Source organism: Trematomus bernacchii, unplaced genomic scaffold (assembly GCF_902827165.1).
Source record: "Trematomus bernacchii unplaced genomic scaffold, fTreBer1.1, whole genome shotgun sequence".
In the NCBI taxonomy this organism is placed as follows: domain Eukaryota; kingdom Metazoa; phylum Chordata; class Actinopteri; order Perciformes; family Nototheniidae; genus Trematomus; species Trematomus bernacchii.
This window is the reverse complement of record NW_022988050.1, coordinates 8,579,835-8,600,405: the sequence shown is the minus strand read 5'-3', so window position 1 is coordinate 8,600,405 and position 20,571 is coordinate 8,579,835. Positions and strand designations below refer to the sequence as shown.

At 40.5% G+C, this 20,571-nt stretch overlaps 1 protein-coding gene across 6 annotated transcripts in view; it reads left to right on the top strand.

The window, feature by feature from the left end:
* Positions 1 to 20,571, top strand: part of pald1a (phosphatase domain containing paladin 1a) — a 56,657-nt gene that overhangs the window by 14,772 nt on the left and 21,314 nt on the right. For all 6 annotated transcript variants that reach the window (XM_034119153.1, XM_034119158.1, XM_034119156.1 and 3 more), the window contains 11 exons: positions 107 to 255; positions 393 to 489; positions 857 to 961; positions 1,318 to 1,413; positions 1,510 to 1,644; positions 1,908 to 2,024; positions 2,472 to 2,651; positions 2,756 to 2,953; positions 3,443 to 3,583; positions 3,706 to 3,777; positions 8,070 to 8,210. In XM_034119153.1, coding sequence (XP_033975044.1) covers positions 107 to 255; positions 393 to 489; positions 857 to 961; positions 1,318 to 1,413; positions 1,510 to 1,644; positions 1,908 to 2,024; positions 2,472 to 2,651; positions 2,756 to 2,953; positions 3,443 to 3,583; positions 3,706 to 3,777; positions 8,070 to 8,210 — 1,431 coding nt within the window. The remainder of the gene's footprint in view (positions 1 to 106; positions 256 to 392; positions 490 to 856; positions 962 to 1,317; positions 1,414 to 1,509; positions 1,645 to 1,907; positions 2,025 to 2,471; positions 2,652 to 2,755; positions 2,954 to 3,442; positions 3,584 to 3,705; positions 3,778 to 8,069; positions 8,211 to 20,571) is intronic.

Below are 20,571 nucleotides of genomic sequence, written 5' to 3'. Positions count from 1 at the left end.
CTCTTTCCAACCAGATTCAAGCCAGTTTAACCTCCCTAACAACCTTAATGATATACCACAGTGCATCTGAGTTATCGACAGTATTCTGTATGTGCTCTGCTTCCAGGAGAGCCCCAGCCTGTCTCTGGGACACGATGCGTCCCGGCCGCTCCCCGCTCTGCTCTTCAGCTGCCAGGTGGGCGTCGGCAGGACCAACCTGGCCATGATCCTCGGCACGCTGGTCATGAACCGCCTGAGGGGTGACTCACAGCCGCAGTAAGAGCTTAACCATATTTGGAAAAACTTAGAATGACATCACATAAAACCTCATCACAAATGTTTTGATACAGCATAATGGACATGTTCTAATGCCAGGTTAAATAGGAATTGACCTTGTTTGTCTCATTTTGCAGAGTTGAGAATACAGCAGCTTCAGAGCCCAAACCACTGTTCAAGGTCATCGAGTCTCTGATCAACAAGCTGCCCAATGGACAGCAGGTCATGGAAGAGGTAAAGCAGAAAATCAACACCACCACAACATGCGGTTTAACAAAGAAATGAGGACAACGCATCTTCTGGTCCTTAACAACAAGTCTCACACTCCTCTTTTCCGTGATATACGAGACATCTTATGTTCGGCAGTTAAGCGATTGAAAGTCATTTGTAAATACATAGATTAAGGATATTCCAAAGGTGGATGGGGTAATAGTTGGAAAGTTGGAAAACATTATCAAATGCATGTTTATTTATATATCTTAAAACATATCCGGAGAGGATCTGTTAATTAAAGATATTTAAAGGTAGAAAGTTGGTTATTTTCATTCTATTTCTCTTTTAATTAATTTGAAGTTGTTAATGTCTTGTTTTCATCTTACAGGTTGACCAGGCTATCAACCTGTGTTCAGAAATGCACAACATAAAAGAGGCAATATATGAGAACAAGAGTAAGCTGGAAGGAATCGGAGAAGATTATCAAATTCAGGTTAGTAATGATCCTTTTACTTGTGATTTAGCATTGCCTACATCAACCAGGAATTTATTTTTTAAAGTACCTTGTGCAATAGATGTTCATTGATTTCCAACTGCTCCTGCTGCTCTATTTATATGCTGCTGAATAAAGCCTGAGTGAAGTAGAAATCAAAGTCGGATTATGATCATTACGTTGATGATGACGGAAAGAAGGCCTTATCAAGGTGGGCCCTTGAGCTGTTGAAGGACTTTAAAGAACACCATTTTCTCTCATCTGGAAATCATAGGGTTGCAACAAATACAAAAGAGCCTTCATAGAAATAACAGTAGCAACTTTGAACAGATAATAACACTTGTGTTTATTTTCAGGGAAGCAGTACCAAAGACTACTTTCTCTTCAGAACCATGCAGAGCTTGGAGCGCTACTTCTACTTGATTGTATTTAATGCATACCTTCATGAACAGGTACTATTTTTTTCTAAATATCCTTATTGATACGAGTAACAAAATGTACAAGCCATTAAAATAATCTGAGTTGTAACTATATGTTGCATTTTGCAGTATCCTCTCGCCTTCATGTCCAACTTCAGCCATTGGATGTGCCGCCATGCGTGGCTCTACAGGTCGCTGGCCTGCATGGACCTATCACAGCTGTCCGCTTCGGCCGAGCTGGTCACCAGAGGAGCTCGCGTCCTGGTGAGGAAATCAGGCGCACACACAGAAGATTTACTATTGATTATATCTGTGTCTCTTCTCTGAATCCAAAACCAATATTGTGCATTTTTCTTCAGTGTTTCTGCATACAAATGCTACTGCTACTTAAATACTGATAGAGCTTGTCACATCTCAATTTACTTCTCAGATCTCTCACAGTCTTCCCACGCAGTTATGTAATCATCTGTATCTTCAAATGCACTATATATGAAATGTGATGTATAACTGCTTGTGTGTGTGCACAGGTTGCTGATGAGTGTTTGGCTCCCGACGTGCTCAGCACAGTGAAGGAGATGAAGGCGGTCAACTTCAGACGAGTGCCCAAGATGCCTGTTTATGGAATGGCTCAGCCAACATCGGAGGTGCAGCATCTAATCTTATCATCACATTAATAGAAAAACTCTTATTTATTTGAGACTATATCGAATCAAACACATCCATAACATCCTTTTGAGAGGATTACTTGAAATGCTTGTCTTTCTAAGTGGATTGTTTTTGGCTTATTAGGATCAAAACAAGTGAACACTGATGGAGGAGCACTAGCAAGAGATATTCTTTGATACAATGTGAAAAAATCAGGCTTTACAATTCCCATTTTTTCCCAGAAAACTGAAGCTTTGAACACACAATTTTGTAAAATGCAACCTTGCATTCAGGAATATCCATTAGATTATATATAGACCTAGGAGGAGTGACTCATCATGATTTTAACTCGCACGTTCACCTCAGGATACTGGAGCCGGACATTCAGCTCTTTACCATCTAATCATAAACTTGCTGTGTGCGTGCGTGTGTGTGTGTGTGTGCAGGCTACCGGAGTAGTGTTGGCCCACCTGACGGATGAGAAAAGGAAGCACGGCCACGTGTTGTGGGTCAACCTGCAGGAGGAGCTGGTGCTGGAAGCAAACGGTCAGATCTTCACACCGAGGGAGCCCTCGTGCCTGGACCAGCACATTCCTGTCCCATCGTCTGACCCACAGCTGATAGAGGTACAGTGATGCTTTTTGGGAGCTTTTAAGGGCAGTTTCAATCAGAAATTGGCCTAGCAGAAGTGAAAATACTCAAATTCCACCCCCTCCCCCCCTGTGTGTAGAAACTGGAGACGTCTCTGAAGGAGGAGATCCTGCGAGCTCAGAAGTGGCTCGAGGTGACGCTGGAGCGGGAGAAACAGATGAAGATGTTTAAAAGTTGCCTGACGGTCCAGGAGATCTTCAACCAGCACAAGAGCTCCTACCAGGGCCTTGTCAGCAAACGCATCCCCCTGCCAGACTGCAGCCCCCCAAAGGAGGAGGTAATGATGTGAAGGAGGTGCATGATAATAACACGTGTGCTCACAAACATGCAGGCATGAGGAGCAGAAGTAGCTCATAGGTTCCCTTTAACGCTAAATAGATGTGACAATGAATAGGCTTTGTGCTCCCTCTAGTGGTGAATAATATTAATGTGGGCCTTTTAAATTGATGATGTACAGGTAAAGTTATTTTTCATATCGGCATATTATGTTTTATTTTCTTTATTTTATGTATTAAGTTTAGATTTCTACTAGAATGGAGGGGTTTGAGTAAAATCAATCAGTTTCAGTCATGTCAATGTATTTTATGTTCACACAAATATATACATTTAAGACTTTCAGTCATGAATGTAATTTTTTAATATTTAATATGTTGTAGCTTTGTATTGATTTCCCTATGAAACCTAGATAAAGGTCAGCCAAATAAATGCTTTGCTAGAGTTTGTATGTGTTTTTTAATACATGAACTCTGTGTGTTCTCATCCTCAGGACTTTGATAAGCTGTTGGAGGCCATGAAGAGTGCCTTGGCTGAAGACTCACACTCAGCCTTTGTTTTTAACTGCTCCAACGGCAAAGGCAGGACCACGACCGCCATGGTCATCTCTGTTCTCACTCTGTGGCACTTTAATGTAAGACGCTTCATTGAGTTTTCCTCAGTATGTTAATACAGTTTTCCTTAAAACATCTTGAAGGAAAGAAATATGTTTTCATGGTCAACAGTAACATGAAAAACTGTTTTCGTGACCTGCAGGGTTTCCCAGATTTTGGTGATGATGAGTTTGTGAGTGTTCCTGACGCCAAGTACACAAAAGGAGAATTTGAGGTATGTACACAAAAAAACAACGCCTTCTCAAGCTTGAAACACGTATTAACAATTTACTGCTGACCTCAAAGACTGTTTCAGTCAACAAGTTAATTCCTATTGACGATAACCCATAAATGAATTGGTCAATCAACACAATTTTGGAAATCATCTTAGTCGTTTGTATTCAAATATTCCATTGTCCTTCATTTCACGATTTATTGCTATTCTTTTTCATACACGATAGTGAATTTGATATCTTTGGCTTTAAATGAGGATCAAACTAATAAACTGCGTTATATTATAGTAGAAGCAGTAGTGTTAGTAGATAGTCCTGTATTATTTTGTAACTTCTCTGTTGATGAGGCTTGAATTTCTTTAGTTTACTCTTATTTCTTTGTTTGTTCAACTTAAATGTGCATGCTGTTGCTGTGAGCTTAAACTGCACATTTCTCTCAGTCCCTAGAAATGAAAACTTTCATATTTTATTAACTTACTGTGGCTGAGAATGAGAGTTTTCTGAAACCTGTTGCTTTTTCTTGTACTCAGAGGAGATTATTAGCTGGGCAGCTATTGTAACGCTCCGTGTTCCCCCAGTACACCATACAACTTTATATTAAAGGCTAAATGTTCAGCCTTTTTCCCACTCTGCACCTGTGATTGAAAGCTTTGGCCAAACAAAGCGAGAAGCCAAAGCCTTTCTGCTCCGGTCTGAATAGTGTCTGTGAATTAGAGCCGCCTGGTGTTTTTCTTGGTTCAGAGTTGTGTCTGTGAATCTGTGTTTGGCCCCTGCTGGCCGTGTCCTCGGCTCCATAAAAATGGACACACACAGCCCTCTGCGGGCTCACAATGCCGCATGCCAATCACAGCAGAGCGGCCACCCGAGTTTCTGGGATACACAGAGTGGTCGCCATGGAAACCTTGTCTGCCTCCAGTTCAACCTCTAATGGATTTGTGATGTTGCCATCCCCAGTGCATTATGTGCCAAAAGCGTGTTGCCATGGCTGTGAAGCCCAAAGCACCACGTGATGGGGGGGCTGCTGTGGTGTGATGTAATCCTCTCCTGGTGTGATGTTGCATTGTGGATCCCAGTCATTCCCCTGAGGCCTGTACTACGAAGCTGGATTTTCTCTTAGCGGGCTAACTTCAGGGAAAATTCTGGGTTTCCGGTCCTACGACGCTGGTTCACTTCTTAGCGGGCTAGATCTCCATGGTAACTTATGCTGAACGGCTAGCCTGGTCCGGAGCAGGTTAGGTTCCAGGATAAGAGATCAACTCAGTGAAAGCACCGCCTGCTGACCAATCAGAGCTCAGTGTGCGGAGTTTAAAGCTATCAAGGCATATTACAGGAGAAAGGAAATACAGAAAAACTGCCGTTGCAGGAAAGACGGCCGGCCAAAATCAACTGACTGTGTGAACGTGAAAATTAATAGAATATCACCTCCCATCTTCAGAGCAATCTGACTAATATAACATTAGCATTAAGAAAGCTTACTTAAATATCTGCCACAAGTTAACATAAGTAACCGGATCAAAGTAACATTAAGTACAGTCCGCGGCACTGAGTGCAGACGTCGATGTGTGTCCCATTATCATTCATATCACATCATAATGTATCATATATTTCCTTATCTGAATCAGCTTCTTGAGCCGTATCTAGCTGTGCAACACTTACAGTGTCACATACTGTATGCAGAAGTTATTAAAGTCAGATCCACTCGTGTCTTAGACTAGGCAGTGATATCATAAACCTGTTAATGTACGCTGAAACACTTTTTCTTTACCAGCTGTATTCACCTTGCAGGTGCAGCTATGTGGCTTTTATCCTGGATAAAGTGTTTAAGTCATGGATGTTTAAAGTTTAACGTCTTCATATTTGTCTAATATTATAATTCACTTTTCATTCAGGAAGTATGACGCTGCACTGTCAGTACGCTTCTCCATGTTTGTGATTGGTCAAATGTTGCTAACCCCGCCCCTTTTATGCGAACGTGCACATAACTAGATGGGGCAAAGCTGGCTTGAGTTAACGAGTTGATAACCAGCGTCGTAGGACCGCTTAGCGAGAGTGCGTTTGTTTTGGATTAGGTAAACCGGGTAACTCAAACATATCCAGGTTATGTTGAACCGGCTTCGTAGTACAGGCCTCTGGTTGATGGAGTATCTGCAGCACTGTTACGATGTCCATAACGTGGCTTTAAATAATACTTATTTTAGTTGGTTACTAACTAGTGAAAAGGTTAAGGATTTCTATTGAAGTTTAAGATGTATTTTTTCTGAGGTCTTGGTAGAAACCAAATACAGAGATAAAAGAGAGATTATTCTACTATATAATACTTAAATTCATCAGGTAGTCAGGTGGACGGCTTCCAACAAAGACAATGTTCCTCTTTGCTGCTTGTCGTGTGAATAAACAACTGTTTGCCATCAACAAATTTGCCATTTCAGCTTCAACATAAAATAATTGAGTGTTTGCAACTTGTTTCTGCTGCCTCCAAGTGGCCAGAAAAAAAGGGTTTTCAATCAATCCATCCATTTGACTTTAGGCTTCATTCAAACAAATCAGGCGTTGTGGTAATCAGGTCAGGGTTGTGCAGGTTTGTGGAAATGTCACATGAATGGCCTATTTGATTGACCCATTTGATTTGAATGCCTCATTGATTGCTCAATACATGATTGGCAATGGCAACAGCGTTACAAACATCGTGATACCCATATGTTCCCCACTGCCATAGCCCAAATTCAATACCCACATTCGGTTGAATTGAATGAATGGGAAGTTCTACTCAACCGCTTACTCGTCCAGCTTAAGTCAGGAATAGCCTTAATATGTTTTTTTAATCTTTATGTGTATTTGAAGCCCAAAACATTTTCTAAAAATCCTTTTCCATAAGTAAATGTTCTTATATGCCTTATTATTAATTTAAAACCATATCAACTTAAGGTGCACACGAAATATACCGAAGAGTTAGGATTGTAAACAAACTTTTTTTTCATTGACTTATGTCATATTAAATATTCTATGGCTTATATTAAGAAATATAAGGGGAGTTAATCATTCAGAGTAACGGAAAACTTGAATAACCGTGATAACATAATATATAGCCAGTGTAAAGTCAGTCTGGGTATGAAAAAGCGTCTCTTCATTGTGGATTGGGACTTTCAGTGAAATACAGACTAGGTCGAATAAATGTAAAGGTTTTATGCAATCTGAAAAAGGTTGTGTTTTTCAGAAGGACAGTGGTCAGGCTGCACTCTCATGCTGCAAGCCTGTAACACACGGCATAAGTTAATACGTTTTTTTCCCTACAGGCATGTTCTGTCCTCTGATCCGCTCTTTTGTGTTCCTCCCTCTGTGCCTCCTGCTGCCCCTTCTTATCTTTGTTATCATCAGTATCCAAAGAAAACCGGCTGTAGAGGGACCAACAAGCAGGTCTAGTAAATTAGCCTGCCTCAGTAGACTGCCACACAGTGCTGATGGAAACATTCCCTGTGTTAGCTGGGTCACCACTGTTAATGAACGTGCTGATACACACTCACACCAATATCTCAATTAGGTCATTAGGTAATCAACCCAGCAGAGCGTTGCACAATGAACCGTTATCAAAAGAGCTCACAGGATGTACACTTGCCTGGTTGTTTTGAGCCGTTTTCACAGTACTTTGATGAATATAATTGTATTGTAAGTGGAAAAAATGATATATTTTGGCATGGCATGATGGTGCCAGATGCTGCTGTTGCTTTAAGCCAAGGCAATAAGCAACTGCCTTTTGCCTATTGCATAGTTTCATACGTAAAGACAATACATCTCTTTAATAATTCACAAATGAATATAACATACAGTACAAGAATAGAAACAAACATTCTATGCAGGCCATGTAATTATACTTATATTGCATATTTATTAACTGTTAAAAACAACATTTCAAGTTTGATCTCCCCACATACAAAAGCAACATCAATTAGAAACCTGCCAAAAGCGTAGAAACATGGACATTTTACGATTTACAGGACCATTACGTTTTTCAGCTTTTTTCATTACATTTCGATTGGAGAGTTCAACAGATGTAAAAGAAACTTGAATCTTGTAATGTGCTTTCTTCGGAAAAGTTTATAACTGGTAAACAATGGTGTTGCTGCACCTGCTTCTTCCTTAGGTGCTTCAATCATTACACTGACATGAGGTGTTAGGCTACGTGGGAGGCAGATGTATAAGTGTTGGTGGTGTTTTTTGAAATACACGGTCGTATCCCAACTTTTGAAACAATCTTGACCTTTGTAACACACTATAACAACGTGTGTCTGCTGTGCAGGTCGTGATGCAGCTGGTGCGTCTACTCCCTGATGGCCACAGGATGAAAAGGGAGGTGGACATGGCCCTGGACTCCGTCAGCGAGACCATGACCCCCATGCACTACCATCTGCGAGAAATCATCATCTGCACGTACAGACAGGTACAGAACATCTCCCTGGAGTATTCACCACCTGGCAAATTCATAGGGAAAGCGATGAACAGATCTTCAGCATGTGAACAAATATAAAAGTGAACTTTCAGAGATCAAGGTAGACAAAGAAAGTAGGGCATTTATAGATAAAAATACAAACTTCAGTGTCCATCTTTGTGACGAATATATAATGCAATGTGTTGTGTATTCTAAGCAAAGAATCACGATGCATTCCTCTGAACTTTTCTAGACGATGTCTTAAATGTTTAATTAGAAGAATAACAAACACTGCATATTTATGAATCATCCCCCTTATAGTGTGACTAAATCAGCAAGTTAATGAGGATTTGGGTGCAGTTACGCTTGAGCCCAGATAGATGGCGTCATGAACTTGTTGAAGTGTTTTTGTTGGATCCCAGAGACATGAATGAGGGAGATTCACTGCTCTGTAGGCAGGAGCTTGGAAGTGATTGTGGTGCAACATAACTTATCTCTAAAACTCAATGGAATTCCTCTGGGTCTAAATGTTGAAGAGAGAGAGAGGGGGAGAAAAGGCAGGAGAAGACTTTACCTCTTGAAGTTTTATTAAGTGTGCCTGCTGAACAAAGTATCACTGAATCTTTATTGGCTGAATCAGCTTTCTAATAGCTCATCCTGCTTTTACAACATTGCTGTTTCTTTAAGGCTTTTCTAAGGACATTTCAGATTTTTAAATACACGTGTAATGCATGGAACTCACTCTAAGGCCTCTACCAAGAAACCTCTTAAATCCCCCCAATTTCTGCTCTTCTTGCACAATTTCTTTGTCAAAACAGTAGACAGATTTGTCTTCTCCTGCCCAATGTTACCCCATTGTGACATAACTATAGTTTTTTTAATATAAAGCTTGAAAGCACTGAGAATGTTGAACAAAAGTATACTTGAGCTTTCATTAGCTCAAGAGCTACAGTAATGAAAGCATACTGCAACAGCTCCTATACAGTAAAACTTGGTACGTTTATACATGTCTTAATTCAAGCTTTTATGTCTTTATAGCAAATGCACGTAAGGAGAGAAAAAGCTAGTTGAGAAGTATTTTTAATCTTTGCATGAGGGAAAAAAGAATGAATGGCATATCTAAAAGATTATCCAGGACAAAAGAGAACCAAATGAGTAGTGGGGCTTTGAAGACTTATCTGGACAAGGTCTCTCCTGATGCTGTGGCCTCTGCAGGACCACGGCTCTGTTTTAGCCATTTGTAATGCAGACTGTAATCATTGTGCCTCTGTGCACCGTCAGCCGTTCTCAGCGCGCTGGAGGCACCCGGTCCTGTCTCCACCGTATCAATGGGCCTCATTGTCCCAGGGACCTTGTCTTTCGCCTCGATTCTCTCTCCGTCTGTCACTCTCTGATGCCAGGCTCCAGGAAAAGGCTCGCGCTGGGCTCACTTTCAAATCAATCAAGTCATTTGTATGGTCATTGCATCTATTTTAACAAAAGTTTTAAAACAAATTAAACAAGTTTTCTTTTTTTAATATTCTTAGGTTAAAGTGCCTGAGCTTTATTCAAATTATTTAATTGATTTGAAGAATGGGTTCCTATGTTTGTATTTATGCCCATTTCTAACAGTAATAATAACATCGGTACACGTTTGGTTTGTATCATGAACTCCAATGAGGACACAATGCACGTTTTTTGCAATTCGATGGTTGGAGGCTGTAACACAAAAAGCAGCGTGTCGATGAGGAAACAGACGGCATTTAAAACAGTAACAAAAACAAAAACAGCTTGGAATGTGTTTTTACAAAGATGGAAATGTGAATGTTTGAAAGACCTCAAGGACACACACGTGTTTTGGTAGCAATACTTTAACTTCTGAGATCTGTAAACAACATCGCTTATCAATTTTAAACAAACTCCACAGTTCTCAAGAGTTATTTGAAAGAGAAAAAAAATATGGTGAAAAAGGACATTATCATCCAAACAGTCTGTTGTAAACATCCGTTAAAGTCTACAGACTGACGTTATGGTTCAAAATGAGCTTTTAACCGTTTTAATTACAATACTGAACCTATTGGTTGTTTTTTTGTTTATTTGCCTCATTAGACTTTATCTTTGCGATGTTGTTTCCATATTTACTTGGTTATTATAATATGTTATCATAACCAATAGAAACAAAGGACCCACATTTGTAATAACCCAAAATGATGGTATAATCCTGCTATAGCGGACCCCCGGTTGGCACTTCAGTCCCCTTTCAGCCTTTTCCTTTCTGCTAGAACCGGCAGGCCAGGTGATAAACAAATCCAGATGTGGCTAGAACCCGGCAGGCGAGAGAGGGGGGAGAAAAAAGTTGGGGAAGAAGAGGGGGAAAAGCTTTACCCCCAAACTCCCTCCCTCTCTCTCCCTCTCTCTCCCTCTCTTCTCGTAGCCCTCCCTCTTCCAGAGGACCCAACCTTCCCTTTGACAGTGGTTGGAAAATGTGTCTTTGATAGAGAAAAAATATATTTACACTGGGACCCGAACCATCCGCCAGCTCCCAGAGGGGCCTGGGAAGGGGGGAAGGTAGGGGGGTGGGGATGGGTTCTTCTTGAAGGGCCTGTAAATCCCTGCTGCCAACCAGGCGTGACCTCGCGTTGCAGATGCGTCCTCCAACATCAAGGCCTACGCACTGGAGAGGCTTCTTCTTCTCCTCTCTCTCCTCCTCCTCTGGAATCAGCTGTGGGGGCCTTTCTTTCCAACATCAAGCTGATTTGAGACTGAAAATCGCCTTTAGCAATCTACACACTGGCATATACTTTGATATTTTTCGTCCCTTTCTTTGTGGGGCTTTACAGGTGTCAATGCGACACAGGCTAAATTTGTTGTAGAAGTGGAAATGATATTGAGTTCAGCAGGGAATCTGATATTCTTTTCAGCCGATACACCAACATCATCACAATCTCTCAAATTTCACCTCCTACTCCTCTTGTTGTTAGTTTTTTTTTTTTTAAATAGGAGTGACCTGGTGTGCATCCAACAACCAGAACCATCCTGATATAATTTCATTTTGGAATACTCAATCTCAGCAGGTTATTATTTTCTCTGTTTGTCCAGTAAAATAGACAGCTCCATCATACCTACCATTGCATTTTACACCACCAGGAAGGAAATAGCACAGCCTGATTCATCCTGACTTCTCACAGGCCTGTAGAGAAAATGTGATCACTGAAGGTCGCTGTCTTCCAGCTAGACCATCAAGAGAGTATTAATAGCAAAGAGTGCTGAGTTGTAGAAGTAGAGATTGTCACAACCGACAATCTCAGAAACCCAACGCCTAATCCCTTGTGTACGTTGAGAGTTTCATCAACTTTACTGTCACCTCTATTTTCAAAATTGAATGCTATTTCTCCCAGGTGGGGAGAAAACTGAATCACACTGAGCCAGAGTGAATGAGCTGCAAAACGTACTGTGTGTGTGCGTGTCCAAAGAAAGGCCCTCATGGTTTGGACGGGGCAGTGGAAAAATATTTTCAGAAAGGGGAGAATGCTGTGAGCAGGTTTTGTTGAGGAAAGGTAGTTGACGTCTTGAGGGGGAGGTACCGCGGAGGGGGAACGACCCAGCACTGACAGCCAGATTAATTTGACTAACGAAGAAGAGCGAGGGATTAGAAAAGAAAGATCATGAGGGTGAGGGTGAAGAAAGTGAGCAAGAGGCAGTCACGCTGGAAGGTTAAACAATCACGTCCACATTCTTAAACCTCACACTTTAATCTTAGCTACCTTCTAAGTATTCCCTTAGCTCGAGAGTCTTTGTGTCAACACGTTTCTTCTCAATTAGGATGGTCACTTGACATAAGTGGTCCAATTACGAGGTGGAGTTGGTAACAGCCAAGAGAAATATTGGCAGGAAAATGAGCCCACCTGAAGGAGAGACAGGTTCTTCTTCATGGCTCAAGTGCGTGTTGACTCCTGAAAAGAGGCTCTCATTAAGGTCCAGTGGGAGGGAGCAAAGTGGGAGAGCCAGAGGTTGTTGTTTTTATTCATAATTTCCAGCCTCTCACATGCCAATGGCAATAGCAGTATTTGCTGTGGCTGTCTACAAATGGCTTATTTTGACCGAATACCATCTGAGCAGGTGCAAGCAGCTGAGCTATGTGGACACCGTCTCTCTGTGCAATATTAGTCCAGGGAGTTGTGATGCAGTTCTACGTATGTTTGTGTGATATGTGTGTGTAGCAGTACGCGTAAAGGTAAATAAAGCATCCCTGGGGACTTTCTTGGGGGGTGTGGTCAGCGCAGTGGCGAGCCGTGACTTTTATACCTAGGCCCTCTGACCCCCCCCTTCCCTCGAAAAAAATAAGAGTTATTACGTCACAGCGTATACTTAAGCGGAATATCAAAACAACGGCCCGGGGTGCAAAACGCATTAATGACAGCGACCCTCTACCACACAAAACAACACCATTTATATAAACACCTATCATGACAGGGCACCCACAGCCAAGTAACAATTACAAATGAATTAAGTCGGCACGGCAGCCCACATTGAAAATGACTTAGGCCTACCTTTGATGATCAAATCACTTAAAGGGGACCTATCATGCAAAATGCACTTTTGTACGTCTTTTATACATGAATATGTGTCCCCGGTGTGTCAGGGAACTCACCAAGTGTCAGAAAACACAACCCTCTCTCTTTTCCTCCATACCCAAATCTCTAAAAACGGGGCTGCAACGGAGCTGATACAGATTTGAAATTGTTCTGACGTCAGAAACAGGGAGCTCCGCCTATATGGGCAACTCTCCACCTATCAGGGGAATGGGGGGTTTGGCCACGGCCACGGCCATTGCCGCTCGAAAGCGCTGGAGACGCTGTAGTACATATGCCAGGCCTGTAAGTGGCGCTGTAGTCTGCCACAAAAGCAGCGAAGAAGACTTCTCACAGAATCAGCCCTTGCAAAAACAGGGCTGGAAAAGAGCAAATAGAGCGAAATGAGGCATGGCTGAAATGCATGATCTGTTTGGTATTTTGAAAAAAAAACTTCCCAGACATGTTTTATATAGGTATGGCCCTACAATATATTATTCAAATATAACATGATAGGTCCACTTTAAACACAAAGTCCATCCTCCTGTCCTTTTGGATGAAGCACTTGATGGCGGGGTCATGCAGCTGATCCTTTGCCACTCCAATTTATCATTGTAACTCAATCTTGAAAATGACTCGGTTAATAATTTCGCAACGATGTCATCACTATCACTGACATGAGCCATCATGAATGAACTTATGCTAATCATAAATCTATCGATCATAAATCTATCGATTAGATTTGTGATTCGAAAATTATAAAAGTAGGGTAGACATGTGGATATTATCCGGCTGAACAAAACGTGCATTTATCGAACAGGTTCGTTTTCCACAGACCTTATTTCAAGCTATTTTCCAAAATCCTATGGAGAAATCCCGTTGCTTTTGTGTCGAGGGAACCCGAGCGCGGCTTACTTCCGGGTTTTAGGACGCGTCACTGCACCACTATAATACACTTGCATAAACTTCACAGCGGGCGGAACTTGTCATAAAGACCGCGAAAATAAAGCCCACCTATTTAGAGGGAAGATATGATTGGTCAATTGTACTGTCATTTGACATTACTCTCTCATTGAGTTACTATAGCGGGCCCTCTGTGAATGTACAGAGGGACCAACAAGCTCTCCCGTCTTCACATAACTCGCAGAGACGGCATTTAACCCTTCACATTCCAACAGAAACTGAACAGGCAGATTCGAAGGATTTATTTATTTGGAAATTTTATTTTAAATACAATTAAATCAAGTTATTTAGGTAAAACTAATGAAAAATATAACTAAAAAAATATAACAAAAAAATTATTTAAAAGAAAATGTTTTTTTTTAAATGTTTTCAAATATGATTTTTTTTTAATATCTTAGGCCCTCAGAGAGGGCCTAGAGGGCCCTGACGGCTCGCCACTGGGTCAGCGGGAGGGGTTATGCAGCTGCTTCTAGTCAGCTGCTTTTCGACATCACGTTTATCTTAAGGCAAGTTTAAATGACTTCCAATCATATTCTAAAATGTAGTGAGTTTTTGATGTGCACGCTGATTTCTGACATGATGCTTAAATTCCTTGTAATGCTGATGCTTACCTCATATATTACGATATGATGATTTATGTGCCTTGTTTATGAAGTGTGAAGAATAGGTTTCACATGCAGCAGATACCAATGGCCCCAAGATCCTTGTGACTATTGAAATTATCTTTACCTACGTTTCCTACTCTCTATTATCAGGCCAATCAGAGTCCTTTTCAAAATGATGATTCAACTGTATCAATGGACCCTAATATCCAGTGGAAGGTAAAGAGAGGGCAGGTTTTTTCTTCAAACCCGGCGATTTCACTGATTAGCACATCGTCACCCATAGCCGGGGACTAATCAGTGAAACCAACAGGTGCACTGCAATATTACAACAATTACACACACCCCTGAATCATAATCAAGTTCAGACTTCTTAGTGCTCTAACAAATGTTTAACAACCACGGCTGCGTTCAAGGTTTCAATGGCTTTGAAACTTTATACTGTAAAGCGGCACTTTGCTGCTATATACAGCTTTCTGAAGTGCTATTCACACAGCAGGCTTTTCAACAGCCCATGAGATTTAAAATAATATTCCCACCTAACTCTTAACAATCAGAACTTGTGTACTGCATACTTTTGGTAAACGACTTTCAACTTGGATTTAGTCATAACCTGAAACCTCCATATCAATTCTTGCAGCCCTTTATCTATATTCCAGGTTTATGGTACAACTAACTAAGAAGGGAAAATCTATGCAATACAATTCAACAAAATGACTATCAATTGAGTCAACACTGAAACAATAACCTACATGAAAATAGAATTCATGCAAGGCTGATTTATGAGACTGCGTTAGTAAGGCAAACATTCACAAGTATTGAATATTCTTAGGCCAATTATAAAGCTTACCCACATGTAATATGCAGTATGTGGGAATCTGATTATAAAGTGTTGCTTCTTGCTTCATCAAAACAAATTGAAGTGATTTTCAGTTGCCTCATTTCACATTCAGCATGAAGCAACAGGGGCAGCAATAGGGTCTCCTGCTCTCACCAGCTGTTGTTTTTGATTGCAAAATTCATATTCTTTTACATTTTTGTATCCTAGCTTGATCTACAAATCTGTGGAAAAATGTGCCGGTGTGGTCAAATGGTGTTTTTTTCCTGTTACGAGCCACCTGTTAACATCAGCTTTCGTTTCACACCGGGCAGGTAGTGTTTTGTAACGTTGTGGGATCTGTTTATACGATACAACAGGGTTTATGTTTTTTCTCAGTCCAGCTCATAAAAACAATGAGCCGCTGAACAACAAGCTGCTGAGGGCTGTGAAAGCGCTGCAAGGTATCATTTAATTATAGGGAGTCATTAAATTAATTTGTTTTTAAAAGCATCACCTGCTGCAACTTAAATGTGAACAACGTGTCTAGGTCATTAGCATTAACTAGATACCTTGTTAACATTCTTCATAATTAACTCTTAATAGTAACCATGACACTTTTGAAATCCTTTTACAAACAAAAAAAGCCTTTTTCTATCTACAGCTTTACTTTGTCTGATATAATACATGTCTATGAAACAAATCTGTCTACTTTCATCTCATTACGTGTTTAACTTAACTCCAAAACATTTTTACTTATTAATTTATTGATCAATCATGAGTTAAATGTCAACTATTTTTAATGAGCATAGAGCATTTATGCAACAGCACACACATTCACTTCCAACAAATAACAAAAATACAAAGAAGTCTTGCATTCATACATTTGCTTATTAATTAAAAGCCTTTTATTACTGCATTTTAATTTCTAAAATGTTAGTCTAGTCGAGTAACTAGATGACAGCATAGATCGAAAATCACTTCCTGTGTAGTTTTTCTTAATTGTTTAATTATCTCGCATCATTATGTTGTCATTCATTAGAACTAACTGGCTAATCTCTGCCAAATGCCTGTACAGTTATTTATTTAGTTATTATGAGTGTTTATTTCACACTTTCCATGCAAAGGATCAACCTCTCATGCCTCACTCTACATGCTGACCACTTTATAAAGATATGTGTTTTTTTCTCCCCACCTATCCCCTTTTACCCTGAATAACTGAGCTGCCCCTTGCCTGCCCTTTGCTCTGACCTCCCTCATGGCCCCCACCCCCTCTTAACCAACTCATGGGGTTCCACGTATCCTGTTGAGCCCCAAATCATTTCACCAGGAAAAGGTCCACCTTTTTTTGTCTAGGTTTTCACACTAGCTAGTCACGGGCACTGAACAAATAATTACGGGAATACAATCCCACCTGTGAAACCAGTTAAATGCCAACCATGTGCGATATGCAGGAGTCGTGACTGGGCTGTGTTGCACTTTCACAAAGCCCAACCAGGGAAGTGGTGTTTCGTACGTGAGGACAGTTGAGCAACATATGAATCCCGTGTTAACGACGGGGTAACTGCTCTTTAAGTGCAAAAAACTCACACAGTCAGCAATGAACATTCAGAACCATGTTGTCAAATAAGTTTTTCACTGCCACAAAGACGCCTCGCAACACAAAACCCTGGACCCAATGCGGCAACATTCTCAAAAATGTCTGACGAAAGTCAGCCACACCTAATATTCAAAGCCACCCACATCTGCTATTACCCAGGTAATGAGTGAGTAATGAATCCCTCTTGATCATATATTCGAGGCATGTGGTTGATTGTTTATAATTAGCCTAGGTAATACCCCCTAAACACTGTATATAGTACAGCGGATAAGCACAACAATTGTGCATTTTATGAGAAAAGCATGACATAGTTAGTTACCATAAGGTTTATTTTCAGATGTGGAGGGAAGTCAGATTTGACCTGTGAGGACCGTGAGAGGTCAAATCCAAGATGGCCGCCAGTCTCTCGGGTCAAATGTTCAAACACGCTTAATTTTGGAACCAAACATTGTAGAAAAACATTTAAGGTGTCATATCCAACTAAATTAGGGATGCCCAATCATTTGGTGATACTTTTGAGATCGCCAGAATTCAAGAAAATGCATTTAGGTGAAGGTGAAAAATAAGCTGTCATTTGTTCCCCGCCAAACTCTCTAAGCCTAAGTGCTTGAACTCCGTGACAGGAGGATGAAGTATGTATAAATGGATGGAACTATCAACAAAACAACAACAGCGTTTTATTCCCCAATGTCATATTTAATAGAAAATTAATGATGCACCTCTTATTGGAGAAAGAAGAATGGGGAACAGAGAGGTTTAGAGAGGGACAAAATGCTGAAAGAATGTAAACCAAAGAGGGAGTTGGAAAACAGTTCCATGTAGAGCACAAACGGCTCTCTTAACCCTCGCTGTTATAACAAAGGGCTGCACTCAACTATAAGGTTCACCGCTGTCCCTTTCCACTTATAGAGGGTTGGGGTTCGATTCCCTGCCTGTCCACCTATAAAACGTCCAAGGTAGCGCAGCTTTTTTTCTGTTCTTTAGTGGCTCACATGGACACTTAGAGGTCATGCAAAGAAAGGGTTATGTATGTTGTGTGTGTGACAGAGAGTGCAGAGAGAACATGGGCAAAGGGGATTTGTTTGTCCTAGCATGGCTGTACAATTACAAATACAAAGGTTTACCCATTTAGACTCCATGGTATGGAGAAAAAAAACTCATTTTAAATGACTCTACTATACTATAAGGTGAACTAAATTCAAGCTCAAGCAAATGTGCAAGGAGCCTTCCTTTTATGTAGAAAATCAATTAACTTAAATATCTCTGATAATAAACTTAATTTGGATCCCTTGTAGTCATCCTCTTAAGATCTACAACCCATACATAACAGCAGAGACATGATAAATGTCCACACTGATGCTACACTAATCCTGTACCGAAGCCCTTTTTAATTTGTGGTTGTACGGGATATTTTCAACCTGAAATAACTTAAAATCATGAGAGAGTAAACGACAAAAAAATGCTAAATAATCCAATATTTCGTATAAAAAATATACAGTAGCGATTTTGCAACAATTGCAACATTAGCTAAATAAAACGTTTGAAAATAGATAGGTGCTTGCTAATTCTTAAAATATGAATTTGACATAATTTCCTGTTTTGCTAAGGTTGCTTTTTAGTGAAATACTTCACTAAAGTGGATTTGACTCGGATAAAAAAGTTACGCAATGTCTGGTGCTTTTACTGATAAAGGTAAAAGCAAAAGGATTGGATCTGGCATGTTCTGCTTTTTGTAATGTTTTTAAGGAGAAATACAATTTGCCATCTTGGTTCAGACTGTGAAGCCTTATGGTTTTTGTTTGATTATCCAGAAAAAAAAGCATATCTTTATCTTAATTATAAAAGTGTAAGTTTTGACATGTCCATTCTTGATCTTTTTGAAAGATATAGCCAAAATATATTGTACATAATTTAATGCAGGTGAGTTACAAAGGTCAGTATAAACTGTACTTCATATATTCCTGGTATATATTTAACACAATAGGCGCGTTCACACCGGAGTACTTTTCCCCGTACTTTTCCCGTTTAGTTCCGTTAGTACGCCTTATGTCGCGTTCACACCAAAAAGAGTACTTAGTGCCGGGAACTTTTACCCCCATTTGTAGTGCCTGCTGAGAGGTGGTACTCTCCTGGGGGAAAAAAAAGTGCCCCAGTTCTGATTGGCTGGGCGAATTGCAAACCACGCCCCGTAAAACTGAAATGTTTGGTAGAGTCGCCATTTTATTATCCTCGCATTAGCATTATTAGCATTCGCCCAGCGCACAAACGCAGAGAGACTAACTTATGGCAACACAAAAGAAAACATGGGAGCGGTGGAGATGAGGAGGTGTCGGCGTTCTGGCGATTTACTCGGAAGGCTTCAGTAGAAGCTGCTGGGAGTCCCAGCAGCTTCTACTGAAGCCAGTCCCCAACTCTGGGGACTTCCGGCCGGGGACTTCGGGTGGCAGTATCTATACATCCATGGGCAGTATACGCCGTGAAGTTGTTTGCGGCCTGCCAGTAAACCCAAAGCAGAAGAAGACGATAATAAGGGCAGGTGTTGTTCAGTGCAGGTGTTGTTCAGTACTCTGGCAAATTCCAAAGAATAGGAACGATGTACCAAAAAACTTCAGCAAGAGTGGAATTGAGATATTGTCAAATAATTAAAAAAATATGATACTTCCTGTGCTTCATACTGCTGTTAGGGGAAATCCCAAACCCTCCCAGAGCACGTATGTGAGCTACTCGGCACACAATATCATCCTCCAAGGGTTTTTATTGTATTGCTTAGACCACACATTGAATAACATAATCACTGTACTCTTAAAATTATAATAATCATTTTGATTATATGATATATTTGCATTTTCCCTGAAATGTCACCCATTTGTTTCTTAACAAATATATAAATATAGATTTTTTTCATATATTGCCTTCTGCATCAGGCCCATTGCTCTTCTTCTTTCTTGGACATACTCGTTCTAATGACACAGGTTTGATATGTGCTGGCATTTAAAAACGGGTGCGTATAAATAGATTCATGGCCTTCACACATTCCAAAGATTGACAGGTGCTCAGGTGGCGAAATCCATGTGTTGCGGTTTTTATGACTCACCCTTAGACTGGCATATCCAGAGATCACACTGCCCATCAGACCTGGGAGGATATAATGACAATTGGCAAAATGAAACAATATCTTGGATGGGCAGAGAGACAGCTTCTGCTATTTAAAGATCCAAATGACTCATAGTGCAACACTCAGTTCAAGACCCTTGATTTGCTGCCCACATGTCGGATTGTTACAGTGAGTCAGGGACATCTACTGTAGTGTGGTGTTACCATAGCTGGCATTCTCTGTGGAGGGAAACTGTCTATCCAATAAACCAGGTGAGGGTTAAGAACGGATACTTCATCTTTTCTGCTAGAGGCTATAGCAGGGGTACTCAAACTTTTTTATTAAAGGTCCACTTGTGAACTTTATACAAGGTAACTGGTCCGGATCAATGCCAGTAAAGTATTTTTTTTTTTTTTATAATTTTTTTTTTTTATAATGGGACACAGGGTTCGGTCCGGATTGATTTTGCAGTTCGGTCTGGATCCGGACCTTGGTCCGGAGTTTGAGAAGCCCTGGGCTATAGCAAGACAAGATAGAAAGCAACACTTTGAATGGCATATTGACTTTGCCTTTGATCGACATGACTAAAGAAAAAGGCATTGAAATGAATTGCTATTGGCAACTGTTACTGTGTTGAGCGCTATGGATGGATATGTTGTTGATTGGAAAGGAAAAACAGTTATTCTCCAAAACTGAAAATGAGCAAATATAAACAACAAGACTGGAAAAAAAGATGGAATAATTGTG